This window comes from Diaporthe batatas (assembly GCF_019321695.1).
Source record: "Diaporthe batatas strain CRI 302-4 chromosome Unknown Contig00005, whole genome shotgun sequence".
Lineage (NCBI taxonomy): Eukaryota > Fungi > Ascomycota > Sordariomycetes > Diaporthales > Diaporthaceae > Diaporthe > Diaporthe batatas.
In genome coordinates, this window is record NW_025408552.1 from 1,922,884 (window position 1) to 1,949,343 (window position 26,460).

The following is a 26,460-nucleotide window of genomic DNA, read 5'->3' on the forward strand; positions in this document are numbered from 1 at the left end:
GTGGTGACGGTTCTACAAATTTGGCGGTACAGAACGCATCGCTTGGTACCAGTGCTACGCAGCAGTCTGAGCCTATAAACTCCCTTCAAACGGCTGCATGGGTTTGGCACAAAATCGAAGCTATGTCTGACTCAACGATTAAGGGAAAATGAGGCTCTCGTGCATGTAAAACCATGTCAAACCCACACTTGACGGTCGAGTCTTCAAGTACTTTATCAAGTCTATCGCGCTTGAAGCGGTCGCTCGGCACTTCCACGACCACGTGGTAGGCCGGAACTTCTTCCAAGGACCAAAGCACTCGAGAGGCAGACATCAATGACACTGGCATAGATATTGGACGCGTTAACCATCATGGTCTAGCAAACGGCTGAGCCGTGTAAGTCCACTGATAGTCAGAGAAGTACTGACTGACACCTTCTACTTGGACAACGAGGTCTATAGTCTATCTATGGCTTCTTAACAGCCAAGAGTGGGCGACATGGTGCGGCACAATGACACTACTGAAGTTACGAGGGAGCCTACTCGGAAGATGGTGAGTGCCACTGAGGAGGTTGCTCGTAAAAGAGGCTTGCACCAGTCATCAAATGGCTTGGTATCCGAGAGCAGTTGGTATTATTGACTTGGTTGACTATCATTTTCTGCGAAAGATTCGAGAGAAGATGTTCCTTTCCAGCTATTTCCACACCTTGAGGTGGGTCAATCGTTATCGAGGAGTACGAGACATACGTAGACAAGGCATGTGTTGGGCTGCTAAGCGGTGGGATCGATGGCTTGGCGACCGTCGCCTCGACATCCGTCATCCCTCCAGCTTATTAACCATATCTACCACCCATCGTCCGAGCCCAGACTCTTGCACCCAGAGCACACCCCAGAGGCTCCAGAGGCTCCAGAGGTGTCAGTAGTTAATTACACAACACACAGACCGACTACCAGTGACAGCAGTCTTCACCAACATAATATGTGCGGCCCAATCTAGACAAACCCGACCCGACAAGCCTTCCTGACCAGGTGCGGCGGAGCTATGAACGATGATCCCACACCAGCGAGCTCTGCGGCCCGCTTGCCAACCCTCGACGAAAATGACAGCGACGCCAGATCCCAGGATGACGGCGACATTCCGGCGCCATCTACACAGCAGTCCCAGCGGCGGCGACCGTCTCGCACCGGCCGGCGGCGCTCGTCTTCCCGGGTACGCCGGGCAAAAGCCGGCATCGCGAAGAAGCTGGAATTCATGACCCACCTCATGAGCAGCTTGGACGTCCTGGTCTTCGCCGAGCTGTGTGTCCTGTACTACATGGAGTATGGCAACCCCCAGCATCACCCTCGCCGACCCCCCCCCTTCTCTGACGTTTGCTAACCTGTTTGTCCTCGAAGTTGCTCCTTTGCCCGTCTCGTCATGCGCTCCCTCGTGCAGTACATGTACCTGACGCCGAAACCCGAAGACTTTCTCAAACTTATGCCCGCGCCACGGCCTCAGATCTACACCGTCCTCGGCTCAAACATATTATGCATGCTCCTCCACCTCCTTCTCGCCCTCCCAGAAGCAAGCGAGACCATGCGGGGCTATCTACATGGGGGCGTCATCATCGACTTTGTGGGACAGAAGGCGCCGACGTCCAGGCTTGGCCTCTTGCTGTTGGACTGCCTGGTCCTAGTACTACAATGTGTCATGTGCGCGGTGTGGCTGGAGAAGGACCGCCTCAAGAAGATCGAGGTCACACTACGAAGCGTTTCCGCGGGGGGCGTTCCAAAGAGGAACGCCCACACCACGACGATCCCACAAGTGGCCAGCGTGGCCGCGGGAGACAACCCATCGACTCAGGATCTGGATGCCGAAGAGCGAGGCGTCCTAAGAGATGACCCGCTGGGCGAGGACGAATCCCGGGACATCGAATTACAGCCGTTAGTGACCGGCCGGCCGGCGCCCCAGGCGACTGCCGAGAGCAGCAGTACCGGGCACCTTGAAGCTCGTTATCAACGGATCTTGAGGTCACTGGGCGGCTCGGGGTCTCAAGAGCAAGGAGCAGACAGGCCGAGCTTACTGGACGTGCTGATGTCCGGGAACGGTCTTTTGGCAAACTTCCACGTCGTGCACTCCGTACGCACGTTAGCCGCCGAGAGTAACGGCGCCTCCAGCGTGGCCGGCTACCCCTTGCGTTTGACCGGATACACCACAACGTGGGCTGCGCTCGCCGCTCAGAGCCAGGCAAGATTAGAACGCCGTACAAGACAGCGATGATAGGCGATAATAGGCATAGCATGGACTTCTCGACAAAGCATCTGATTTTCATCAAACTCCTTCCAAAGAGATCCTTTGCGATTCTGGGATATTATGCAATCTTCCTGCCCACGTTGCCGACGCCAGTACCTTTCACAGATACCAATATATCGCCGGAATCATCGTCTTCGACCGGCCGTAGCCCCCAGCTTGCTCCGCCGAAACTCCTGAGGTCCCTAGCCAGCTGCAAAACCTCCTCAGTACCCACAGTATCCTTGCTTAACCTTAATCGCCCGACATCTTCTGATCCCATCGCCATTAGTGTGAGGATCGACCTGGCTGCTGACCACGGCACGCATCCTCCCCGTTGTATTATCTCCGCGAGTTGGTATGCGCACCGCGTGCCGATGTCCTCGGGTATCACACCACCCTCCGGCGGTGCAACCACGTCCGCAGAGTACAGCACACCTGGCACGCTGGACTCGGCCACCAGGCTGAGCCCAAAGCCTATGCCTAGCTTCTTCTTGGCGTTCCCTCCGGCGTTCTTGTCCGGCACCAGAGGCGCAGCGTCGTACTGCGCAGCAATGTGTATATCGGAGACCAGCGGGTTGAGTACCTTCCTCGCCTCGTGGATCATGCGGGCGTTGTTGCTCGCCGAAACGCCCGTGCAGTACGCGACGCCGCGGATCCTCCGTATCCGCCCGGGCGACCTGTGGAGGTGTAGGGTCTTCGGCAGGCGCACCTGGCTCGCGAAGCGCAGCTCGACCGAGCCACCACCGCCGGTCCCCCTGGGGCCGGGGCAAGACCTCTGAAGCACGCGGACCTCGATGCGAGCCGGGGGGATACCGAATAGTGCGTAGAGTGGGAGGATGGCTGTGCGGAAGGAGTCGATGGACATGTCGCCGGTGTTGGTCGCGGAGGTGATGACGCCGGGCCCCGAGAAGCGGACGTTCATGTGTGCTTTTGAGAAGGGCGCAAGGAGGGCCAGTGGCAGGAGGAAGTAGGTGACGCCCCGAGAGCAGTTTGCTGGGAGCGTGTGCTCGACGACACCGTCTGATGTGGCCCCTGCCCCAGCTACGCTGCCAGTGATCAGACCAGGGTGGTACGTTATTGTTGTGCCGGTGTAGGAGATCTGCATGGAGCTGCCATTGGTGACAGCCTCGAGGAGGCGGAGGAAGGAGACTTCATGAGGGGCGAGTCCAGGTGCAGTGGGAGATGAGCTGCGGATGCCGGAGATGTGAACAGGTCGGCCGGTCAGTGTCGAGAGGATCAGGCGGTGGGTGAATGATTTGTGGCCCGTCAAGCGTAGGTATTCGGGATTCGGAGTCGACATGGCGCTGGATGGTCGCTCGAACTGCGTTGTGACCTGAGAGTTTGGCAGGCGGAGCGTGAAGGACGAAGGAAGAGATCCAGAAGGAAAATTCTGACCGCCTTTGGCAGAACGGTCCCGCTAGGTGCTTATCGCAAGGCTATCAGCGACAAGCTCCCCAAAATTTGGAGCTTTGCCGCAGGGACGTCACTATAGCCATCTTTTCCCGCTCCCCGTCAAAGTGCTCCAACCTTCCCTGCTCAGATTATACCACAACCTCCTTGCCCACTCCTGTGTACATTCGCGATCTATGGCTGGCGTTGACGATTCTCGATGCCTCCGAAGACTGCTCTTGTGAGGTTGGCAACGCGAAGCAGCCCGTATGTTTGCCACTCCTGCCTCAGCGGCCTCGCCAAAGAGCGACCCAAGCCAAGCGCTGTCCGGTCCTATGCCAGGGGTGCAAAGGGTCAGGCTCGCCAGTCCCGTCACGCCAAACTGCCAACGCAAAACTCGACTCCAGAGAAGCCCCAAAAGCCATATACTGTCAAATACTTCGAAAAAGATGACAAGGGCGAGGTCCGAGAAGTGCCTGTGGGCGAGGATGCCGACGATGTCGACATGGATGATATAAGGGCCCTCGCGGCCAGTGTAAATGCGAAAATAAGGAACCTCGATGCGACACTGGAAGCAATGGAAAAAAAGTCCGAGTTTCTTGAAACGATCCTGTTGAAACACGGTCCTAAAGGCGCCCTCGAAGCATACAGGGACGCGTTAGAAACCTACGAGGAGGAGGAGCCCGAGACCAAGGGCATCCCTCTCCTTTCTGAGAAAAAGAATCTCAGAGGTGGCCACGAGCTACAAAAAACGAATCAACGCCTGAAGAACCTGAATAGGCTCATCAAGCTTTGTACAACCAGTCTCGAAAACAATCAGTTGAATCATAGCAAGATCTCGAAAGCATGGCAATATTTTGCGCAGGTCCGATCTGTCCTGGCCGATCCACAACGGCTAGTGCCAGAAAAAGCTTGGGCTGACATGTGGACTATCTTCTCTTGGGAGAGCGACCAGAATCCTCAACGTGCGGCCCATATCCTTGGTTTGTGTCAGACAATGGTATCGCACGGGGTCACCTTAAGCGATGAGCAGCAATTGTTGCAGATCGACGCTGCATGGGGTGAGGGCTTCGAGAGCGTAGCGGCTGAGAATTGGAAGAGACTCCGCCCTACCTTTGGCGGTAGCCATCCTTCTGCGATGGCTTTCTGGGATCTTGGGGTGCGTCTATGGTCACGCCTGGGGGATATAGAGCGTGCGGAAAGGGCATGCCAAGTTGTGCTGGAACGGGCGAGTGCTTCTACCCCTGCGGACTCTCGCGTGCTCCTACACCTCATCGAAGCATATCTCAGCACGTCAAATCTCGCCGATGCAGAGAAGGGCTTCAGGCTGTACAGGCGCATGAGGGATCTTGCAACGAAGCTCGAAAAGCCGATGGAGATTGACGATTATGACGTCGTCATTTCGATCTTCCTTGCAGCAGGCCACACCGATTATGCGATGTACGCGTTCACGGACATGATATCTGCGGGCGCAGTCAACCTGTACGGCAACAAGAAGTTGCCGAGCTCCGTGAACAACACGTTTTTCTTTGGCAAGTGGCTGAAGAGGCTCATTGGCGCCGGGGATCTTGATGGGGCCTACAAGGTCCTTGTCTACATGCAGGGGAACGGTGTCATGGCCGCAGCTGTGCAGGTGAATGGCCTCGTCGGTGCGTGGTTCCGATCCGGAACGGCAAAGAATCGCGCGAAGGCTGAGCACCTCGCATGGTCTATGATACACGCCCGAAAGGCCTTTGTCCAGCTGCGCCAGCGAGAAAGCAGCATGAATTGGCCCATCAGACTCTACGACGGCCGCCCCAAAGACTCCCGGCACAGCGACGATGACCTGGATTACACGATGGTGCCACGCGCAACTACAGAGACTTTCATCCTCCTGGCCGAGAAGTATCGCGAGCAAGGCCTCTTCGTCCAGCTCGAGGAACTGTTCGTGGCATACAAGGAGTGCGAGATCGGTAGAGACGCCATGATGATGAACGAGTTGATCATGGCGGCAGTAGAACAAGGCAACGCGGAAAAGGCACGAGAACTCTACGAATTGATGGTGCACGAGAATGAGATCCTGCCCAACACAGACACGTATGCCATTCTCTTCAAGTCGCTTCGCATCAACTCCCTCCGCGGGAGACAGCTGCACCAACTCGCCCCCGAGATCTCCGCCGAGTCGCAGGTCCAGGCCCGCGCCTTCTTCAGGGACATGATCAGCACGACCGGGCTGCACCTTGAGAGGCGACGGACGCGCCATGGCGAGCTGTCCGAGGACCAGGTGAAGCTGATCCTGCACAGCTTCCGCAAGTGCGCCGACTGGGCCGGCGTGATGGTCGCCCTTGTGTGCCTGCGGGACCTGATGAGGTTTAACATCACGCGCAAGGTGCTGCTGGAGATGATCGCCGAGTACGAGCAGATCGACCGGCCGTCGGCGCGGACGGCCAGAGTCGTCATGCTCACCACGATGAAGCTGCAGACCCTGATCGAGAAGTACCAGCAGAGGCGGCTGCTGGAACGGAGCCAGGGCGAGCCCTCGGGCTCGGGGTCAGGCTCGGATCTCGCGGCCGAGGCGGCCCAGGACCCGAACGAGGTCAAGGATCCACATATGTTGTATGACATACTGCTAGAGTACTACTTCGAGAAGGCAGAGGCGGACTATCGTGGTAGGGAAAATGTGAACCTTGCGTTCAAGGCAGCACAAGAAGAGATGGGCGCTGCTGATATTGCTCCGTACGAACATGATGCTGTCGAGGACGAGGTGGATTCCTCTTAGCAGGAGTTAGGGGTGCGCAGCGGGGCATGTACGAGCAGATGTAAATACCATATAAACAATATACCTCTCACCCAACTGCGAGGCGCCCTGGGAGTTGCACAGGAAATCGATGGGGATCTGCCACGCCTCACGGTAATGACCTGCGTCAACGCGACAATAACCAGAGAGCCGACTTTAGCATCTGTATTGGTATATTAGGGGCAAAACGAGTCGAATAGACCGTTCTGCGCAGTATCAATGCTTTTACGGCTGACGCACACCCACACATAGTAGCGTCTTTGCCATCGTCCTTCTAATGCTGTCTATGCCGTATGCCAGGAAACGCCGATACGCCCAACCCAAGTCAGCCTATGCTCCTGCTCGCCACCACAAGTTGAACTCTGCCCTTGCCATTCCTGTCTCGACACTTGCCTCCCGTGCCACCGCGTCAATTCGAATCCTTTTCTTTGATGGCGCATTGCGGGGGGGTCGAGTTCAGCCTAACGGCAGCAACGCGTTTAGCAAGATGTTCCGTGTCTGGGTCGTAATGGGGTGTGCGAGAGGAGGAGGAAGAGCCGGAGCTGCGGTCCAGGTCCACCAGCTCCTCACGGCCGCGTTTGGGGATTCTCTCACCAGTCGACTGTAAGATTGCCAGCAATGTCTGCCAACCATCTGTTGATTTGAGCTGGAACGCATCTGCTAGATCGTGGCCGGTTGCCACACGACAGAGGAGGGATTCCTCATCCTGTCCAGAAAATTAGTCAGACGTTCAGGGACGGCCTCGAAAGGTAGGCGTGTGTATCCATTGTTGCTATCTTATTGCTCACCTTGCTCAATATGCCCATGCCGTGGAGGAAGCACAGGAAGTGGAAGTTTGAGACGACAAGTTGTCCATTATCCGACTTTGAGCTGGCTTTGAGCTTCTGGGCCACAGCACTTGGATCCTGAGCCTCGCCCATGTATTCGCGGTTCTCGATGGGGAAACCGAGGTCCGTAAAGGTCGGTTGCGCATTGTCGGGGAAACCGTGAGTCAACGTGACAAAGAGGTATTCAACCGGGAAATCCGGTTTCGCGTTCTCTTGTACGTTGGCGCCGTACTCGTTGATTTTCCGGTAGAACACCTCAGGTATGTACCGTGTGCGGCTAGTTGAACCATCGTCTTCCTCTTCCTCCTGCACCAGCATTCGTCCAGGGTCAGCCGAAGGCTCTATGATGTTGGCCCTGACCATCTCAACGGCGTCGTTCGTCATTTGATATGCACTGATTTCAATGCCACCCTCTCCATTACCCGAGATGACACATGTGACAAAGTCCGAGCCAAACCGGCCCGTGTCACTCCATTTCGAGGGCTTGGGATGTTGCGCTTGCAAACGGGAGGCGAAAGCGATCTCCTGCGATGCGATGTAGTACGAGTCCTCGTGTCGCTTGCACACCACAGTTCCGTCCCCTTGGCCCGCATCGAGGAGATCGGTCCAGATCACACCGACTTGTTGCAAGCCGCACAATCTCGCGACATCTCCAACCTCCTTTTCGTTCTCCCAGGGATTCAGGTTGATCCCGTCTATCTCGTCCACTTGTGGCGGCTCATAGATGGCCTCGACCACAGCTTTGATCCCCAGCGGGACCACATCGTACTCTTCGTATCTACCATACAAGAAGCCAAGCCGCTGAGCGCCGGTCATGCGCCAAGCGTTCAGAAATGTGTCGATGATGGCCGGAGAGGCAAACTCGACGTGGTCGACCATCCGGAATTGTTGGGGCTGCAGCGTGATGGCACTCGGCTGACACTTAGTGCAGATGCCCTCGGGCCACTGCGGGTGGCCGGACGGACAGTCGCGTTTGACACGGTAGTAAGGTTCGACGAGGGGAGGAATGTAGGAGCTTCCCAACTCGGGCTTGTTCTTGTCTGCGTTGATCTTCTTGAGGTATGCATGGAAAGACATGTACTTGATCTTCTTGTCGTTGAGGTATTTGGAGTCGAATGGGTCGAGAGGCTGGCAGTAGTCGCACATGCCCTTTGGCCCGTGACGGCACATGGTGTCCATCTTTCGGGGAATCTTGCCACTCTTCTTGTCCAGGACATCGTCGAGCTTGGACTGCACGACAACCTCCCAAGGGTTCTTAATTCTCTCGGTCGGCGAGGTCAGAGGTGGTGGGTCGATGGGGAGGTCCTCGGTTGGCAGGATGGGCTTCCCGTTCAGTCGGTTCGTAGACGACGCCAACGGCGCCTTGCCCTTGTCTGTGTCGCCGTTCGCATTTCCGTTGCCCATAACCGCAGCGTGTTGGTACCTGATGAAGACTACGTCGCCATGTTTGAGACCGGTCTGGGCAATGCTCACATGCCCAACCTCGTCGACCGCCTTGAAGTCGTTGCCCCCGGGCGCGTTTGAGAAGGTAATGGTGGAGGGATCGACCGTTGGTGGGAGTTCGGCCAAGAACTTGCTGGCAACGTCTGCAAAGGAGTCTGTCTGTTCGACGTTGATGCGCAGCATGCCATCAGGCCCTCTGATTCTCAACAGCATCTTTTCGAGGAGCGGTGGGTGGGATGAGGGAGAGAGGGAGCGGGAGGCTGGGTGGTTGGGTGAGATATTGGGAGTCCACGGGCCTGGGAGGCGGAGGACAAGAAGGCAGCTTCAAAGCAGGCAGCCGTTGGAAGTGGAGGTTTGTTGGAGGCTTGGTCAAAGTGTGAGCAAGCCCAAGAGGTGTCTGATGGTTCAGGTGATTGGTATACCTGAGGAAGTGATGTGCCGGATGAAAGCTTGCCTCACCCCGCCAGAGGAGCCGGTGGACAGGGTGGGGGATGCAGCCAGAGTTCCTGGGGCAAAAGTGGCAGCTCCGAGGTTTCGTCATCGCTATTGCCTGCTCGAGCACAGACAAACACCTCCCTATCCGTACACAGTACAACCTAGGCAGACTGGTTGTTGGGGCAGGGCTCGGCAGGATGCCATTTGCAGAGTCTTATAAATTTTATGTTGCATGTATTGTTTGACACCAAACATTCAAGTAGTGAAGATGTTATAAAAGGTGCCATAACTTTTCCAATACTTCCCATTGCCCGGCTATTACATCTTTGGCAGACCTAGGGTAACACACACCGTGAGTGGGATACGGTGTGGTCAACCAACTAGCATGTAGTACTAGAATGCTGCGGTCTATTCTACAGGCAGTGACCTAGGAATTCATGGTCCTTATTCATGGATGATGAGTACTTATTCCGAATGAATCTGTACGGTTGTCACAAACTGCCTGTTTGCGGATGTCAGCCTCCAGAAGATGACCAGCCTAGGTATGTACCTAGGTACCCCCGTACCTGGTTACCTGGATGGGGCTTGCCAGCTCGGCAGGCACGAAACAGCCAGCACCAGGGTCCAAACGCCGGCCGCACCTAGCCCGTCGGTTGTGCAGTGCTATGGTAAACCTGTCTTTTTCTTTGAATGCGGTCGCGCTGGCTTCCCCGATCCTCACCTTAACGTACCCTCCCTCCCCACCAGCCAGTCGCAGACGTGTTGGCGCACTTAATTCCCACTCCTCTTTCATCTGTCGCTGTCGCTCACTTCTTTCCTTGTCTCCTGTATTGTCCGTTAAACCCCAACTTCTTTTCCAATTCCGCCAGGCTTCCTGCCCAGATTGCCGTGCGCCATGTTCTCCCTCGACTGGAGGGGACTCATCCTCCCCATCTCTTACATACTGGTGCTGGGCGGGACCTTTGTTACGTTCTCCAGCGTCTACAGGAAGCGCAAGGCTGGTGAGTGCTTTGGTTCTCCAATTTGTTCCGTCAGGGCAACAACTGACAGATGCAACAGCGCAAAAAGCAAACCTCGAGCCGTGGTTCGGCCCCCACCTGCAACGAAATGTCTACCTGTCGCTACTCCACATGGAGCCCGAGGAGGGCCAAGAAAAGGCTCCCCAGGTCCCCCAGAGCATCCTGCGTGCTGCCCTTATACGTCGCGCAGTTGAAGATATCCACCGCATCATCCAAATCCGCACCGCGAAGCAGGCATGCTCGACCCTGTTGCAGAGGGGGAGTGTTGGCGATGACTTGTGGCAGAGGTTCACGCGCGCTGAGAGCGAGATGGAGGCTGAGCTTCGTGATGTAGTTATGGAGGTATGTTGAGACATGGACAGGTAGACACAGACGTGGATGCCTCCGTGTGCCCGGTCCTTTCGACAAGCCTGCTTTGTGCTAACCCGGCCTTTGTCCTTGTCCAGGCCAATGGACTCTCTCCAAACTGGGGCCAGAGCATCTTCCAGAGCGCGAACGAGCTTGCCGCAAATGCCATGTTCCAGAAGAAGATCGAGGAGATAACCGCCAAGACCGCCTCCGAGAAGGAATGGTGGGAGAAGCGCCGCGCCGCCATCTCGTCCGATTTCATGAAGGAGCTGGACGAGGATGTGGACGGCGAGAAGTCGCGGCCCACGACGGCCCATAGCGAGGACGGCATCCTGGTCGACCCGAGCTCACCAGGCGATGGCACTGGAGCTTCCAAGAAGAGGAAGGGGAAGAAATAGGAGAAACCCCCTCGCAAGAGAAGATCCAGCGCTCGGAAGAGGGCTTGAGCGTACCACGACAGGGCCGGACGCTGCTATTCCTGGCTATCGGTTGCGCACCTGTGACTAGACAGGCCACGCGTGGACGGCCTGCTCGTGGACATTGTACAAATTTCACATTAGTTCTACGGAATCCTGAGCCTCACATTCCAGCTCGGCATTCACGGCATTGCTACGGTTGCGCGGCGTTCAAGGCTTACTTCTGTCTAGATAATCTGGGAATCAGACACGTTTCTTGATGGGCTCCCGGGGATTAAATGATAAATTCTTGCTGCGATAAAAATCAGGACTAAATCACCGCGACTCCTCGCTATGGATCTCTCTCGATAGTCTCGAGACATTCTATGGCAATCTCTGACATGCTCGACCGGCTAGGAAAACAACATGCGACGCTAGATGCCGATTGGGATGGGGGTTGATTGGACGTGATATAGAGGCTTCCGGGTGTACGTTCGTCATTGATACCATGGTAATTTCCTCCTCATGGCGTCGTCCTCGTCCTGTTTTATTCGGGCCTGTCTGGCCTCCTCCATGATTTCATCCTCGGTCTTGATATGTAATGGCGTCTCGCACTTATTTCACTTAACTGTCAGTCTTCAGCCTCTTCTCTCGCCACTCTCCACGGCGACGTCACCGCCGTCTTGTTCCAGGGGTCTGTCCAAGGCAGGGGAAGAATAAGTACTCACACCTCTGAGCCCGATGAACTTTCCGATCTTCCTCCGCTTCTCCTCGATTCCCAGCCCTTCCTCCCAGGTGATCGGGCAAGGGTAGTGCCGCGTCCACTGGCAAGGCGTCCGCTGGTGGTAGAAGTGCGCGATCTCGTCCAACTGCGCGTCCGTCAGGAGCCAGAAGTTGAGCAGCGTCGGCGGGAAGCTCGGGTGGATCTGCCCGCTCGTCAGCTGGACCAGCGGCGCGAGCGGCAGCGACATCTGCCTCAGCTTGGCCTCCAACGCCTCGTTGCGATCCGCCCGCCGGGTGCCCATGCTGCTGCTGTAGCTGTCGCCCACGGGCACTCTTGGTTGAGACGGTGATGGTGGGGGCTGGTGTTGTTGTGTGCCCTGCGGGCCGTTGTTCCAGTTGCTCATGGTTATTAGATGTCTCTTTGGATGGTAGGCAGAGATGATATGTTCTTCTCGAGACGAGGAAGAAGCGGGTGGGGTGTGGTGAATATTATCAAAAAGAGTCTGTCAAACCGTTATTGCTTAAATAGAAGAAATTTGAGAAGCCAAAAAGAGGGAGCTTCTTTCATCAATAGTCAAAACAGTTGGAAGGCCAAAGAGAATGATGGATGGGTGGTGTGTGTTACAAGAGACTGTGTGTCAGTTGGCTAAGGCCATCGCTGTGCCAGCAGCAACAATCTATTTGTCCCCTGTTTCTGTGTCGAGTGTCGGAGAACCGTGAATCAAATCGGTTCCCTGATTAAACGCCAAATGGTGATCAGTGCAGATCGAAGAGGCATGCGTGTCTGGTCTTGCGGGCTGACGAGTGCTACTTGTAAGGGCGCGGCTACAGGAGTTGGTCTTTGTTGTGTATTTTCGGGTCCCCTTCATTAGAGTAATTCTTGGGGGGGTTGTGCAAAAGGGCCCAGCCGTTTCTAAGAGGCCCTCGGACCTCCTTTGTGTCTTTCATATCGGCCATGTGAGCCACACGGTTCCTTAACTTCTTCGGCCGCAGTGACCGTCAATGAAAGCACCTTTATGAGGTGAGACATCATGACAGCTTTGGCAGTCAAGCCGCCAAATGGCCGGGAACTACACTTAGTCTCGTCCGCAATAGGACAAATCCAATCGGTGCACACCCGTTTCTCATGGTCCATGCCGAAAGCCGTTTCTCTTCACGTGAAAAGCTGCCCGTCACCAAGTCATCCCAATCACACTCCGGCCCAGACCGTGCTTCATAACCACTTTAGTCTAGCAATGTGATCGGCCCTCTTCTTGGTTGGTTTGACAAACCCCATTGCCTTCAATTCCGCAAGTCCCTGATAGAAGAGAAGCAAAGCAGTGCGTTCGTCAAGGCCGCTTTCGACACGCGATTTAGTCGCCTTGGTTCCTGGTCTCGATTTCGGGTTCTCTTCATCGTCGTCATCGCGGCCAACGAGCGCATGGAAGGCAGACCACAAGTCAGCGACGTTGACCAGCGCTCCCGCCTCCCCGTACAGGTGGTACAGGATCGACGTCGCCGGCAACGTGGAGGCGTTCCCATCAGCTGTGCTACAGCAAGCACAAGCCAGATAGTCGTGAGGCTTCGAGAGAGCACGCTCGAAAATGGCTCCGGGCCGCGGAATGAATACATCCTTGTGAGGTGATGTGGATTCATACATCCATAGCTCGTGAAATAGGATTGTGCTGGCGGGTTCGCACGATATTCCATCTGCAAGAGATCCTACAAGACCATTAACTAGTTCTGTGAAGGCCTTGTCTTCGTCTGATAGGCTCGTCTCGTCCCTGCTTAATTGTACTTTCTGTGCAACAACAGTGGTTCTGAGTTGCTTGGTCTGGGCAGTATACTGGCTGCGCAGAGGCTTTCCGGTCAACTGTGACTGAGATTGGAGTGAAGCCAATCGCTCCAGCATGTCGGACAGAGTGCGGATGAACTTCTTGTCTTCAGATGCCCATCCTTTCATGCCTAGCTCCCGGCTACCATTCCGGACCGTATCCAAGAGGCGCTGTAAAATCGCTAGGATTTCATCAGGAGACATCTTCTTGATCGAATCCAGAACGCCGCTCTCATCGGAATGCAGATCAATGCCATCATCGAGAGCATTTGTGTACATGGCTATGAAGCTTTCCTGGAGGAGCCCGCCAGCCTCGAGAAGCGACAGAGACTTGAGAAGCCGCGTCTCCCAATTCGCTGTGACTTTCTCAGCTGTCCTCTGCTGCTCGGCCAGGAGATAGGCGTCGTCATCAAGCATTGATCGCACGTGATCGAGTCTTCCTTTCTCTAGGGCATCCTCGATATGGGACCGGAACGAGGGAAGATTCCGAAGGGCTTCAAGGTGCTCTGGCTGTGGTTTCACCTCGGAAAGCAGAACTGATAGAGGGTTGGCGTAGAAGTGACACATATAGGCGTACTGCGATGTGTGAGCTCCTGGACATGCGTCAAGGACGGGAGACGGACTCACCTTCAATGAGTTCATAAAGATTTGTACGCCGGCAACTTGACTCTGCTGCCGCTCGACCAAATTACGAAGCAGGCCTGGTCCGATAATCAAGGGATTCGCTGCATGAGCGACAGCAGCCTTGAATATGTTCTCGAGAACGGATGACATCTGAACGACATCGAATTGGGCGCCATAGAGATTCTGGCTGGTCGACTTCGGCAAACGCGCTTGGAAGAGTTCAACCGAGGTGGCAATGCCGAAAAGCAGGGTGAACGGGATCCTATCTTTCCATGACCTGAGGTAAGACGTCAGTAACAGGTCCTCATAATAAGTGGGCAGACATCCTCCATACTTGAACAGTGTGACCAAATCGGACAAGAGGCCAGTGTCAAACGCCTCGCTATCCTGGAAAGCCACAATGACTTGTTTTGCCGAGTGGTGTTTCACATGTGTATGCAGCGCCTCCAAGTCATAATCAAGATACTTGCGACCCTGCCATGAGATCCTACCAGTTAGTCATACTCTCGAGCCAAGATCCATAATCGGCCCCCGACTCACATCTTTCCCAACAGACAGTTCAGCATCATCTCCGTGGTCGGGAGACGGCTGCGTGGCATCGCGGATGATCTTTTTCAGCGTTGCCTTTAGGTTCGGCGCTTCCGCCGACCTGAGCCTGACAAAGGGCCCGTTGGCAGTGCCGCCCAAGCCTTCGCCTAACTGCTCGAACAAGAGGCCCTGCGACGAGATGTTGGGCCCCGTGACGATCAGTGCTGCTCGAATCTTGGAATCCTCCACCGCGTGGGCTTCGCCCACGAACGAGGCGACTGCGTCCAAGGTACTGCGGTTCGACTCCTTGAGGACATGCTATAAATTACGGAAAAGTCAACAGGACTGATACTGGTCGAGTGCACGCCTTGATTGCTCTTGGACGCACCTGTATCCGGGCGTCAATTTCGGTCCAGGCATCGGTGAACAGCGCCTGCCGCTGGTTTACAAACTCCTGGTTCTCTGCGCCATGAAACAGCGGCACAAACTCCGACCCAGGCTGAAAATGGTCCCCGCCTCTGGGCTTTACAGCGGCTGCCTTTGCTGAGATCTTCCTGCGTTTCGCCGGGCGTGAGACCCGGTCAGTCTCGTCATCTTGCCCAAAAATGAACGCCGCCTGGAGGCCTTCTGTCAGTGGTAAGTCAACTGCAGACTAGGGGAAACTCACTCTGTGATCATCATGGGCATAGCCACTCTCTTCAGGCTCCATACTGGCTGCTGTCCACGTGTAATTGGACGTGAGGGCGGGTGTGAGGTGAAAGGACCCGGGCAGGTACCAGCCAGCCCCTGGCACACCGAGACGCGAGGCGGTCGCGTCTGCTTGTGAGGCGTATGTTACGTAAGAATCTGCTTCCGTACTTTTCGTCAACTTTGGGGGGGCCGGCACACCGGTAGTACCAAAGTCACGAGCCCTTCAGACACAGTCTTTCTCTGTTTGGACTGTTGTTTTGTTCTGTCATTTGATTCGTTCTTGGTACCAGCTGAGCTAACTGCATTATCCCAATGAATTCACGGCCTTTTTTTCTTGCTCGCAAAAAGATGATGCCTTGCGCCTCTAACAAAAAGCGGCACCCTCCTTTCTCGGCAGCTTGCTGCCTGCCAGGTTGTCGTTCTAGGTCTTGCAGAAGAAACCGTGATTGTTCTCTGCAGTCCGCCCGCTCCCACTCAACCGTCCAACCCAATTTGTTCTCGCGCTAGGGACAACGCTCCCTCCAAGTTTCGTCAAGACAAAACGTATCCCGGTCTTGCCCGGCCTAGAACTGTAGGGGAATGACCGCACTCCCGAGAACACCAGCCCACCTCAACCGTGGCCCCTTTCGCATTGTAAAGCAAAGAACGCAGGTACTTATTTTACAATCAACACCGTGGTCTCAGTCCCAGATCAATGGCGTAATTCACCGGAACCCACTCTTCATTGTTGGGCATGCCAGCCCTCACGCTGTAGCCTCAACAGCTGCAGAAGACTTGGCATTCTGTTGCGAACGTTAGCTTCCTGCGTACCCAGTAAACCTTTGTCGGACGATCGAGCGGGAAGACATGTATGTAGAGCAAGGGAGTTCACACCTCTTCAGTAGCTGGCTTTTCCTCTGGCGCAGCCTCTTCCTTTTCATCCTCCTGCGTATCCTTCTTCCCTTGCTCCTTGACCTCGGCCTTGCTCTCCTCCGGAGCCTCAGCCTTGGTCTCGGAGTCCTCAGTCTCGGCCTTCGCGACACCATTGGCGCCCGTCTTAGCTTCCTCTTTGACTGGGGCCTCAGAGTGACCGTTTACTCCATTGGTTTCCTCAGGTGCTGCAGAAGTAGGGCCCTCCTCCTGCAAGAGCTTGTTCCACTTCTCGAGCAGGGCTTGCGACCGGGGCTTGAAATTGAACTCCTCCTCCTTGGGAATCGAGTCCAGCTTCAGCATGGCCTTCAGCACCTTGTTGATCTTGGTAGCCCGGATGATCTCGGTCTCGAGATCGGGGAACTGCTCAAGCTTCACCAAGTAGTCCGAGAGCACTTTAACCTCGTCCTCCTTGGGCAGCTGGTCTCGAGTCAGAAGACCCTTCTGGAGCTTGTGGCGAAGGAACAGGACCTCCTTCTTCTTGCGCTCGAAGCGGTCTTCAGCGCTCATCTCGGGCTCCTTGGGAGACTGCGCCTTCTCTTCCTCGTCGGCTTCCTTAGCGGGCTTCTTTGCCTTCTTGGTCTTCGCCTCACCACCGGCCTTGGCGGACTTGGGCGTGGCGCCATTGGCAGTCTTCGGCGTCGCATTATTAGTGAGCTTGATCTTGGGCTTCTTCACGGATTCGGAGCGCTGGGGTGTCTCGGAGTCCTCGGTGTTTTTGCGCTTCTTCTCCGATTTCTTCGCCTTGGTTGTGGGTGGCTCGTCATCGACATCTTCCATCTCGACGTCCTCGACGTCGGCAGATGATTTGGCCTGCTTCTTGGACTTCTTCGGCGTCGCAGCGGCGGCGGCCTTGGCCTCGGCGGCCTTTTGCTTCTCAATGAGCTCCTCCTGGAATTGCTGCAACAGGTCCTTGTAGTACTCCAGGTTGTGCCCTTCGGCGGCGATTTCGTGGGCCAATTGGAGATCCTTGCGCATCTTCGGGGTGATCAGGTCAGATACCTTGTCGGAGTCGAGATCAACCAAGTCCTTGTTCGAGACCCAACCACTGTATGCCAAAGTTAGTCTAGACCCTAAACGATTGAGATCACTTCGCAAAGTAGGAGTTTCTCACAATTCGTTGGTCGCGAGGTACATGATGGGAAATGTCCGGTCGGCAGCGCGCTTGCCACCATCGGCGAAGTCCTCACGGTAGGTCCCATCAGTTCGCATGGCACTGACAGGTCGCGTCTTGATAAGTGCGTGGGGCAGCATGTCCTCATCGCAAATGATGCATGGCCACTGCGGGTAGCCCTTGAGCTTGATGAAGAAGTGCTGGCCGGGCTGAGCATCGATGTGTGTTATAGCAGCTCGAGAACCCTTCTTGTTGAGCTTCTTTCCCTTGGCGCTGTCTGCGCCAGCAGTGGACTTCCTCCGAGCGGGGGTCTTGGTCTTGGTCGCGGCTGCGCTGGCGTCCTCTCCGGCGGCGGCGTGCTCTGTCTTGTCCTCGGTAGGAGCTCCCTCGGCGGGAGGGGAGTTCGTCGCGTCTGGGGCGTCCTTCATCTCAACGTCGCCGTCTTCAGCGGGTTTCTCGGCTGGGGCTTTGCTTGAATCTATGAGTTCGATGGGGTGGTCAGCAGACGATCGCATTGACGAGGGGTTGGTGCATATTCAGGAACAGGCGAAGACGACACGGGCTTTCCTTACCTTCAGCTTGTTTGGATGCCTCGTCCTCCTTAGCTGGCTCGGCAGCTTCCGTATTTGCCTTGTCCCCTGCGGGATTGGGGGCCTCGGCGTTTGCCTCAGCAGCTGCAGAGACAGGCGCGTCGGGCACCTTGGTGTCAACAGTGGCGCCGTCAGCTGCACTGTTGGCCTCCGCTGTAGGCGCAGCAACAGGTTGCGCACTGCCCTCGTCAGACATATTGAAGATGGTTGGGCGACGTGATGCCTCGGCGCGTTGGGGGAAACAATGCCCGGGGGTCGATGTGAACCGACGTGAATGCACGCGTTATTCGCGTTGAGGATGGGTGGGGATGGAAAAATTGATGCAAGTTGATGACAAGGGTGCACGGGAAGCCGCCAAGATGATGCGGTGGGAAGAGGGAAGGAGATGGTGACAGTGGACGAGCAGTGTCGGTGCTGGTCCGGTCTATCTTTGTGGAGTTGAAAGTTGGAGACGAAAAGTTGGGCGACGGTTCGATGGCAGGAAGGCGGCGCAGAACTTTGGCTGACGAAAGTCAATGGGAGGCGGGAGGCGGAGACAGACACAGAGGAATCCAGGTGGACGGAGGGCGAGGGAGCAGGAAACGGAAGGCTGGAGACGGCCGCGCGCTCTGTGTCCAGCTTGAATTGCCCAAGTACGAGCTGGGGTTCGCGGTGCTGGGCGTTGGCGGGTGGGTACCTGCCTCTCTCGAGCTTGCGAAATCCTATCTAACGGCCCTGACCAAGGTGTCACACACCCTGCCCTCAGCAAAGCCTGCCTGACGCCCGAGCTTCCTCCTCGCGCCCCCTTCCACGCCACTCCGTCCATTTCGTGGCCCAGGCCACTCGACAGCCTCCTATAGGACAACCTCGTATAGTGCAACGTCTTATCAGCCACCCTCTCTTTGCATAACCTCCTACAGGGCAGCCTTTCATCGCCCATCCTCCCGTCAAAGCACACCAGCACCGCCTGGCACCGTGAATGCCCTCCACACAGGGCATCACCGCCATCGACGCCTCCATTCACACACCAGCGCGACCCACACACCGCGTCTCCTCTGAGATCAGCTTCGTCATTCCCCTCGTCCTTGCCCACCACGGCCTGTGCACAGGTTCGTATCGCCTGTCCTCTCCATTAGGCCCAACTTTTCCACATGCTCTCAGTCAAACGGACAGAGACTGGCAGATCGTAGACCCCGCGTTGAGGCAAACCGGGGGGGGGGGGGGGTAGGTGATGTGGTAGCAGTCCAGGCGGCCCACTGACGGGCACGCAGTCGTGTGAACACTGCGGCGGCGGTCACGAGCGACACGGAATGTAAAACACCTTTCAAAATAACTGGCTTTTCGTTGTGATACTTGCCTACGGTTCTCCTCAATCTGATAATCCTTCCGGCTCTTCAGTCTTTGGGTAGGCGACAACTCGCTGCCCATTCGGCTTTCTGTTCCGTTCGTCAGTCGCCCTTACTCGTCCTCCTCGTCCTCGTCCTCGTCCTCATCTTCATCAACTTCCATGCTTTCCGCCACCGTCACATTGAAACTAGGCTCCTGGTCGACTCCGATGTAGCAATCGCTCATCAAGAAAAGCTTGAGTTCGTGCTCCCCAGGGGTCGGCACCGTGAACTCCAGCTTGACATTCAACTTGCGGCCAACTGTCACGCGCTTGATTGCTAAGAGCGTCTTGGTGCTCTCCTCGCCCACCACAAGCCACCAGTTCTCCAACTTCCTTCCAGGGTAGAACGGCGCATGAACCACGGGGTCAACCTCATCGTCTTCTTCAATCTCACGCTCGATTCTGATGTTGAGATAAGAAGCCTCGCCAGCACGGAGGTTCTCAGGGTCTTCAACATCGAACTCCAACGACACGTCCGGATACTTCTCATTGGTGAACTTGGCCGCATCCTCCAGTTGCTTCTGTGAAAGACCCATGGCCTTGACCAGCTCGCCGTACTGGGGGTTCTCCTCGGGATTCATTGCTTCCATGAAGTCGAAGACATCCTTGACTCCGAAGCTGTTTGCCGCCTTTACGACGTCCGGCGTGAAGTGGGGGATCTGCTTCAGTGGGCTGTCGCGGTCCCACATCGCCTGAACCACCATCTGAGACATTTCCATGGCGTTCATGGCGTTCAGATGCCCGTCTGACGAGAGGATATCGACCGTCGCGCTGAGGAGGCTCACGACCTTGGAGACGATCGTTTCCTGGTCCTTCATCAGGTCAATCGGAAGTTGCATCCTGGAGAAGTGGGCTTGCAGCAATACAAATGCCCTGAAGTGAGGTGAATCATAGTCCGGCTGTGCCATCTTGACAGGCACACGGTCATAGATACGACGAAGCAGGCTATCCTCGTGTCTTCTGATTTGTATTGCCTCAAACTCGGTGGCTGAGGTGACGATTTCGAGGATGCCCTTGAGCTTCGTACGGGCGCTGAGCGAGAGTAGAAACGTCTGCATGGTGATGTAGGAGATGTTGTAATAGGCACCAATCATGGCAGCGTTCTGAGGCATTACCGAACCGTCTTCCTCATCAAACTCGATGATCTTTGACTCGTCCAGCTCTCTCAGTGTTGTTTCAACGAGGTCGGAGAGGTATTGACTAAGCCCATCCTCGGTGGTGTTGGTCAAGCTGTAGAAGCTAGGATTGGCCAGGAGACGCCGGTAGAAGTATGTGAATGTCATCCACGCTATTGCGTCGTCGCCAGATTCTATCATGCGAGTGCTGATCTCCGTAACAAAAGCATCGTGCAAGTATGAGTGCAGGTGTGACTCGACCGGCAGAGCCTCGTTGAGGAACTTCTTGTAGTACTCCCTCTTCACGCCGGGGAGCATCAGAACTCCGCGCCCGCGGCCATCCTTCGAAGACTTCAGAGCTTTGCCAAACATTTGCAGCACGTCCGTCATAGGATAATCCACATAGCGGTGCTCACGACCTTCAAAGTACTGCGTACCCATCACGACGACAAGATGCGCAGTGCAATCAAGCTCCCAGCACACATCACGCGATGCCACCAGGACTTGTATGGCCCCGTTGTCGTACAGGTATTTGACAATTCGTTTGTCATCGGTGCTGAGAGCTTCATGGTAGTAACCGACGCCATGGGACAATGCCTCAGCAAGTGCTTCTTCACTGACACGCTCCAAGAGCGGTTGGATCTGCTCCACTTCGACATGAAGGAACCTATCCTCGTCGTCTTCGGCCAAGCAAGCGGTGAGAATGTCTCGAGTGGTCGCACGCGTTTGTTTCCTGGAGGGAACAAAAACCAGCGCAGGTTTGTCTGGGGACATTTGAGTGATAGCAAGGTAGGTCGGCCGCGCCATCGCCAACATGAGTGAAGGGAAATGGGGGATTGTGTAGCTCTGGATATGAAGCTCCAGTGGTACGGGGCGTACGTGCGGACTGAAATTGTAGATGTCGTGCGCCTTCGCTCCAATCCACTCTCCAATGTCTCTTGCATTAGCAAGGGACACACCAAGACCGACAATCCTCATTGGCAACTCAGTCTGAGTCCGGATGTAGTGCATCCTGGAGACGATGGTCTCGTACACGTAGCCCATGGAGGCACCGAGTAGCTGCAACTCATCCGCAATGAAGAGCTCGACAGTCTGCACGGTTTTTCTACGCTTCCATTGCCTGGAGAGGACGTCCCACTGAGTCGGAGTCGCAAGAACCAGATCTGCGGCGTCCAAGATCTTGATATCGGCTACCGTTTCACCAGTCAACTTCATGATGTCTTTGCCGCCTTTGAGCCCAGACAGGCGCTTCTGCCAATCCCGAAGCCGAATGTCCACCAGCTCCTGGAAGGGGGCAATGTACACGGCGCGACCCGCGTCGGGCTTAGACCAGAGATGTAGCAGGGAAAACTCTGCACACACAGTCTTGCCGCTCCCTGTAGGTGCACCTACGAAAACATTGTTGTCTGTGGTGTACAGGGTGTTGAAAGTCTGCGTCTGGACTTTGTTGAAGTACTCCCATTGAGGATACAGAGCTGTGTACTCCTTGTTCTTGAGGGCTGAGGGTGGTAGAGGCTGCAGATCAAGAAGTTCTGTATGAGGTGGAAACTTCTCGGGAAGGATGAGTTTCTGGAAAGAGACTGCGATACGTGTTTCGGAATGCATCCATCTGTCAGAGATAACGGAAATGAAGTAGTTGGGAGGCATCGGTTCAGTGATCGGCACTGTAAACTCCACGATGTGCTCGCTTGTTTCTGATTCGGCGTAATCTTTGCGTAGAAGGAATGTGTCGTGGAAAAGAATCTCTTCACCATCGCAGTCCTCGACCAGAATCCAGAAGCTCTCAGCAAGACCGTGTATGTCTTCATCCCATTCGAAATTGGGGGAAATGGTGAGTTCAACGCGAAGCATGGACCGTGTCAGCGGCTGGATCTGAGCCTGAACCTCAACTCGAGGGAATTTGTTCACAAGCCCGACGACTGTTCTGCCAGCCTTTGGCATTCCCAAGAGCTCGCCCATGCGAGGCGGATCCAGATCAAAGAAGTTGCTCCATGGAACTTCAGTCCTCTCTGCCTTTTGCACGATGTCCCTCGGGCAACTCGGGAATTGGCGCAATGGTGTCATCGTGGGCCACATTCGTTTCTCTGCCATCTTGCACAGATTCAAAGCCGTCTTCGCCACAGAGGACCAGCCTTTCTTCAGTGCAATCTCGAAGATGGCTCTCAGAATACGTCCTGCGGACTGCGTCACGTACACCATGTCGGCCATCAGAGCCAAGCCGTCGAGCTTAAGACGAGAGATGTACGCCTGCAGAAGTACATTGATCTTGCAGTGCGGCTCTTCAATGCTCTCCTTGACAGGTATCGGGACCCGTCCCAGCAACTTGGCTAGCTCGAGCTTCTCTTCTTGGCGGACGGGAATGTATTTAAACTCAGCGCTGAGGGCGAATACTCGGAAGAGTTCGATGTTGGTGATAGACGGCTGTATGTGTGTATTGTAGGTCTCCATGGATCCGTATGTGATATAGTAGTGCGAGGCAATGCGGCCCAGTTCAGTTGCTTGCATGCGCCCGCTCTTCTCGTCGTATTTGATGAGGTTCGCCTTGCGGAGGACGTGGGCGGCAGAATGAATTAGATCAACCCGTTTCTGCTCCAAACCCTCGTCATCCTCGTATTCGACGCCAACGCTGTAAAGTCCCGGCGATCTCAACATCCTCACGAAGAGATATGTGTAGCCAAGCCAGTCCACACCCTCGTCCCGAGAGCGCACATTGCCCAGAACAACCTCCGCGTTCAAGTTGTCGACCAGACGGCTTACCAGCTGACTTTCGATAGGCAATTGTTGATTCATGAGCGAAAGATAATATTGCATCTCAGTCTGGGTGGTGATGATGATGCCTTCACCGAATGTGTCATACTGGGGCCGTCCAGCACGACCCAGCATCTGAAGGACATCTTGTGGGCTGAGCTCGACCCAGCTACCTTTCTCTGGAGAGTAAACCTGCGTCCCTTTGATAATGACCGTGTGTGCAGGTAGATTAACGCCCCAGGCAAGGGTGGCTGTGCAGACAAGCACCTGAATGTGCCCACCCTCGAAAAGCTCTTCCACGTCGGTCCTGTCAGCTCTACTCATACCTGCGTGATGGATACCAAAGCCGTAGGGTAAGATATCTTTGAGATCCTTGTCGGTCGCTCCATCCGCCGTGACCTGCAGGACCTCTCGGCTTCCGACGTCGCTCTTGAGGATCTGGTTGATGGTGTCCATCTCCAGCGCCTTGTCACGAATGTAGCGGGCAGTTTTCGCGGTCTCCTTGCGCGAATGCACGAAGATAAGCATCTGGTTGCGATTCTTGCCCACATGCTCCAGCACTTTGTTGTAGGTGACGTCGTTCATGACCTTCAGCTGCTTGATCGCCTTCCTTTCGGTCACGCCGATGAATTCTTGACGCAAAGGGCAAGGCCTGTATGATCCATCAAAATGAAACATGCCTTTCTGCGGATCGACTCGAAGGAAGCTGGCGACGTCTTTGTAGTTTGGCAGTGTCGCGGATAGACCAATGATTCTCACGGGTTCTCCAGTCTGCTCCGTCTTTCGAATTGTGCGGGACACGATGCTTTCCAGGACGGGCCCACGGTCATCATGAAGAAGATGGATCTCGTCGATGCAGATCAAGCGTACAAGGTTTGTGTAGGACGTGTCGGTCGCCTTGCGAGTGATCACATCCCACTTCTCCGGCGTGGTGACGATGATTTGAGTCTCGGCAATTTGTTGCTTAGTGAGTTGACGATCGCCAGTCAATTCGGACACTTTGATGCCATAAGGAGCCAAGCGGCTGCCGAAGTTACCAACTTGTTCTTGGACCAGAGCCTTCAGAGGCGCGATGCTGACAATCTTGAACGAGTCCAAGTCGATGTCTCCCGTCTCTGGATCACGATGCTTGCCGATTTCTCGCAGCATTGCCAAGAACGCAACGTTGGTTTTCCCGGATCCTGTAGGAGCGCAGACAAGCATGTTACCGTCGTCTTCAAAGGCTGACGGGAAGCATTTGGATTGGATTTTGTTGAGGGATTTGACCGATTTGAAAGGCTCGCGTGCCCATTCCGGGATCTCGGAGATGGGTATCAGGTTGTCGCTTGGGTCACTTCGCTTTTTGGGCGGCGGAACGTGTATCTCTTCATAGCCCTTACCCGCCCGTTTAGTAGATCCCTCTGGAAGTCGCACCTTCGGATTCGTCATCAAGTGATTCCCCTGATCGAAGACGAGGTTATCCAAGTTGATGAGCTTCTTGGGTTGGAGACCGCCTATGAGCTGGCCCTCTGGGTGCTCCGGCTCCGGCGCCTGTTTGTGTTCAGGCTGGTCCAGGTCCATCTTGATCTCCAGTTTTCCCTTCTTCTCCTCGCCAGTCTTTCCGTGAAGTTCGTCGAGAATCCACTGCAAGCCTTCAGAGACCATTTCGCGCTCCAGCGTCTCACGAGCCTGGGCATTCTCTGCTCGAGCGATTCTGGTGAGCCAAACGACCTTTTCCCTGTTCGAAATGAGTTGTTGTACAATCTCATGGTGGTCCCAGTCGAATAATCCCATGAGATCGTTTTCAATCTCTCGGAGCTGTTTTTCTTCGCCGCCTTCCTCGTCTGGCTCGCCTGACAGGATGCGTAGGGCCTGTATCGTCTTGTCGTGTTGTATATGGGCATCTGGGTACAGCCGGCCTATTTGTCGTTGCAGCCAGAATGCATCTATCTTGAAAGCAGGGATGTAGTTCGTCTCTTGGGTCTTCTTCTGAGCTTTCCCCGCCGGGGCTGATTCGATGACCATGGCGTCGCCGTCAGCCAGGCCGGCCTCGTCACCATCCTTTTCATCTGCGGCACCTGCTGCCCCAGCTTCCTCGTCGAGCCCTGGACGATCCTCGTCGTCATCCTCGTCTTCTGATGACTCGTCTCGAACTTCGTTGACGATGCCATCTGCGTCCTCATCGTCCTCTTCGAAGGCGACGGCAACACCCTGGCGCTCGTCGATCTCTTGGTCGTCGTCAGCACCGTCCATCTCTTCATCCTCATCCTCCGCATCGTAATCCGTGATTTTCTTGCCGAGGTTGACCAGCTCATTGAACTCCTTCGGACTTAGAGACGCTCCGAGGAGATCGTCAATTTGCTTCTTCTTGTCGAAGTCCTTTACATCCTCGTCCTTCAGATACTCCAATACGGCGTCGGCGGCACTGCTCACCACTTCTTGGGACACTTCGCCCAAATTCTTGGCCACGATGGTTAATATGAAGTCGAAAGTCGCTCGCGTCGCCTGGGTTCTCGGTCGGTATCGGATACCCTCGACCAGGGCGTCAGCGCCAGACAGAATGCCGCCGCCTCTTGATGGATCTGCGCCCTTCTTCTTTTGTTGCCGCGGGATGTCCTCGCCTTCCCGCACTGAGCCTCTTTCCACCGCGGGAATGTGGGATTTCCTCTGTTTCGGCGCCGCATCCCGAGCAACACGCGCGCCCATCTCCTGTATCGAGAGACGGCCGGCCAAAGACTCTGGGTCCCCTGTGGCCTCATCTGTCCGGCGCGTAACAAATCGACGGTCCGCCTGGAGAACCAGGTTGGACATCGCCGAGTACTTGTACTGCGACACATCGCGTTGGTAGTTGTCGCCCGACATATTGGCGATTCGTGTTCTCTATTGACCAAAAGGTTCGGCGCCCAGCTGGTCACAGATTATGCCTTTTTTTTTGTGCTGCAAACAGTGATGCTTGTAGTGATCAGAGCCGTCGTGCAAGCTTCGTGTTGGTGGCGGGGAGAAGGGTTGTGCAAGGAGATCGAATATTTGGCAGGCAGCAGGCTGGCCGTAGCAGCGTGTTTGGGTTATAGACACAGAGGCGTCACGAGTGCCACGGTGGCGGCGAGGACCTGGTGGTCACAGGAAGTGTCGATTATCTCATTACAACGCCAGTAGGAAAGCGTCAAATTGGATCTCCAAACGCTCACCAGGGCGAGGGGAGGCTGGCGTTTGTTGCGAGTGGGTTGAAAGTGAAGTCCGGATGCTGTGTTGACGAAGTGCAGAATGAGAGTGGTCGCAAAAGTGTTAATTTTCATGCACCGGTCGACCGGGGTCTTTCCCACTAGACGCACCACTAGACGCACCACTAGACGCACCACAGGTGCACCACCCCTCGCA

The 26,460-nt window shown here is 55.4% G+C and overlaps 10 protein-coding genes across 10 annotated transcripts; 4 read left to right on the forward strand and 6 right to left on the reverse strand.

Moving 5' to 3' along the window:
- Window positions 1-1,021: 1,021 nt before the first annotated feature.
- Window positions 1,022-1,357, forward strand: KVR01_005341 (uncharacterized protein; the record flags this gene model as incomplete). The annotated part of the gene is made up of 1 exon (XM_044787051.1): window positions 1,022-1,357. The coding sequence occupies one exon, from the start codon at window positions 1,022-1,024 to the stop codon at window positions 1,355-1,357; it is 336 nt and encodes a 111-aa protein (XP_044645786.1).
- Window positions 1,358-1,396: 39 nt separating this feature from the next.
- KVR01_005301 (uncharacterized protein) lies at window positions 1,397-2,239 on the forward strand (the record flags this gene model as incomplete). Its single annotated transcript, XM_044793364.1, has 1 exon — window positions 1,397-2,239. The coding sequence occupies one exon, from the start codon at window positions 1,397-1,399 to the stop codon at window positions 2,237-2,239; it is 843 nt and encodes a 280-aa protein (XP_044645746.1).
- A 91-nt stretch (window positions 2,240-2,330) lies between these two features.
- Window positions 2,331-3,551, reverse strand: KVR01_005233 (rRNA-processing endoribonuclease; the record flags this gene model as incomplete). Its single annotated transcript, XM_044784059.1, has 1 exon — window positions 2,331-3,551. The coding sequence occupies one exon, from the start codon at window positions 3,549-3,551 to the stop codon at window positions 2,331-2,333; it is 1,221 nt and encodes a 406-aa protein (XP_044645678.1).
- A 309-nt stretch (window positions 3,552-3,860) lies between these two features.
- On the forward strand, window positions 3,861-6,398 carry KVR01_005191 (uncharacterized protein; the record flags this gene model as incomplete). The annotated part of the gene is made up of 1 exon (XM_044790085.1): window positions 3,861-6,398. The coding sequence occupies one exon, from the start codon at window positions 3,861-3,863 to the stop codon at window positions 6,396-6,398; it is 2,538 nt and encodes an 845-aa protein (XP_044645636.1).
- Window positions 6,399-6,497: 99 nt separating this feature from the next.
- KVR01_004901 (nuclear protein localization protein 4) lies at window positions 6,498-9,325 on the reverse strand. The gene is made up of 3 exons (XM_044787126.1): window positions 7,205-9,325; window positions 7,011-7,122; window positions 6,498-6,877 (listed from the first exon to the last, which is right to left on the reverse strand). The coding sequence occupies exons 1-3, from the start codon at window positions 8,897-8,899 to the stop codon at window positions 6,873-6,875; spliced, it is 1,812 nt and encodes a 603-aa protein (XP_044645346.1). The 5' UTR covers window positions 8,900-9,325; the 3' UTR covers window positions 6,498-6,872.
- A 487-nt stretch (window positions 9,326-9,812) lies between these two features.
- On the forward strand, window positions 9,813-12,263 carry KVR01_004940 (Sec63 complex subunit SEC66). Its single transcript, XM_044790199.1, has 3 exons — window positions 9,813-10,122; window positions 10,181-10,482; window positions 10,587-12,263. Exons 1-3 carry the CDS (start codon window positions 10,017-10,019, stop codon window positions 10,884-10,886), a joined length of 708 nt encoding a protein of 235 aa, XP_044645385.1. The 5' UTR covers window positions 9,813-10,016; the 3' UTR covers window positions 10,887-12,263.
- On the reverse strand, window positions 11,381-12,010 carry KVR01_005220 (uncharacterized protein; the record flags this gene model as incomplete). The annotated part of the gene is made up of 2 exons (XM_044783500.1): window positions 11,381-11,497; window positions 11,612-12,010. 2 exons carry the CDS (start codon window positions 12,008-12,010, stop codon window positions 11,381-11,383), a joined length of 516 nt encoding a protein of 171 aa, XP_044645665.1.
- A 4-nt stretch (window positions 12,264-12,267) lies between the features above and the next one.
- On the reverse strand, window positions 12,268-15,387 carry KVR01_005549 (uncharacterized protein). Its single transcript, XM_044794743.1, has 6 exons — window positions 15,239-15,387; window positions 14,960-15,187; window positions 14,584-14,889; window positions 14,378-14,517; window positions 14,047-14,320; window positions 12,268-13,995 (listed from the first exon to the last, which is right to left on the reverse strand). Exons 1-6 carry the CDS (start codon window positions 15,278-15,280, stop codon window positions 12,820-12,822), a joined length of 2,166 nt encoding a protein of 721 aa, XP_044645994.1. The 5' UTR covers window positions 15,281-15,387; the 3' UTR covers window positions 12,268-12,819.
- Window positions 15,388-16,004: 617 nt separating this feature from the next.
- Window positions 16,005-18,070, reverse strand: KVR01_005167 (uncharacterized protein; the record flags this gene model as incomplete). The annotated part of the gene is made up of 4 exons (XM_044791287.1): window positions 16,005-16,043; window positions 16,135-17,218; window positions 17,285-17,762; window positions 17,857-18,070. 4 exons carry the CDS (start codon window positions 18,068-18,070, stop codon window positions 16,005-16,007), a joined length of 1,815 nt encoding a protein of 604 aa, XP_044645612.1.
- Window positions 18,071-19,311: 1,241 nt separating this feature from the next.
- KVR01_005450 (ATP-dependent RNA helicase BRR2) lies at window positions 19,312-25,944 on the reverse strand (the record flags this gene model as incomplete). The annotated part of the gene is made up of 1 exon (XM_044788534.1): window positions 19,312-25,944. One exon carries the CDS (start codon window positions 25,942-25,944, stop codon window positions 19,312-19,314), a length of 6,633 nt encoding a protein of 2,210 aa, XP_044645895.1.
- Window positions 25,945-26,460: the final 516 nt, after the last annotated feature.

Bases quoted from the DNA above. Each gene is read 5' to 3' on its own strand.
- KVR01_004940 (XM_044790199.1), top strand. From the start codon at position 10,017: ATGTTCTCCCTCGACTGGAGGGGACTCATCCTCCCCATCTCTTACATA. The intron at 10,123-10,180 runs GTGAGTGCTTTG...CAGATGCAACAG, and splicing joins CTACAGGAAGCGCAAGGCTG to CGCAAAAAGCAAACCTCGAG. The intron at 10,483-10,586 runs GTATGTTGAGAC...GTCCTTGTCCAG, and splicing joins TTCGTGATGTAGTTATGGAG to GCCAATGGACTCTCTCCAAA.
- KVR01_005549 (XM_044794743.1), bottom strand. From the start codon at position 15,280: ATGGAGCCTGAAGAGAGTGGCTATGCCCATGATGATCACAGA. The intron at 14,518-14,583 runs GTGAGTCGGGGG...ATCTCATGGCAG, and splicing joins AACTGTCTGTTGGGAAAGAT to GGTCGCAAGTATCTTGATTA. The intron at 14,321-14,377 runs GTATGGAGGATG...GTCTTACCTCAG, and splicing joins GATTTGGTCACACTGTTCAA to GTCATGGAAAGATAGGATCC.
- KVR01_004901 (XM_044787126.1), bottom strand. From the start codon at position 8,899: ATGCTGTTGAGAATCAGAGGGCCTGATGGCATGCTGCGCATCAACGTC. The intron at 7,123-7,204 runs GTGAGCAATAAG...TTTTCTGGACAG, and splicing joins GCATGGGCATATTGAGCAAG to GATGAGGAATCCCTCCTCTG.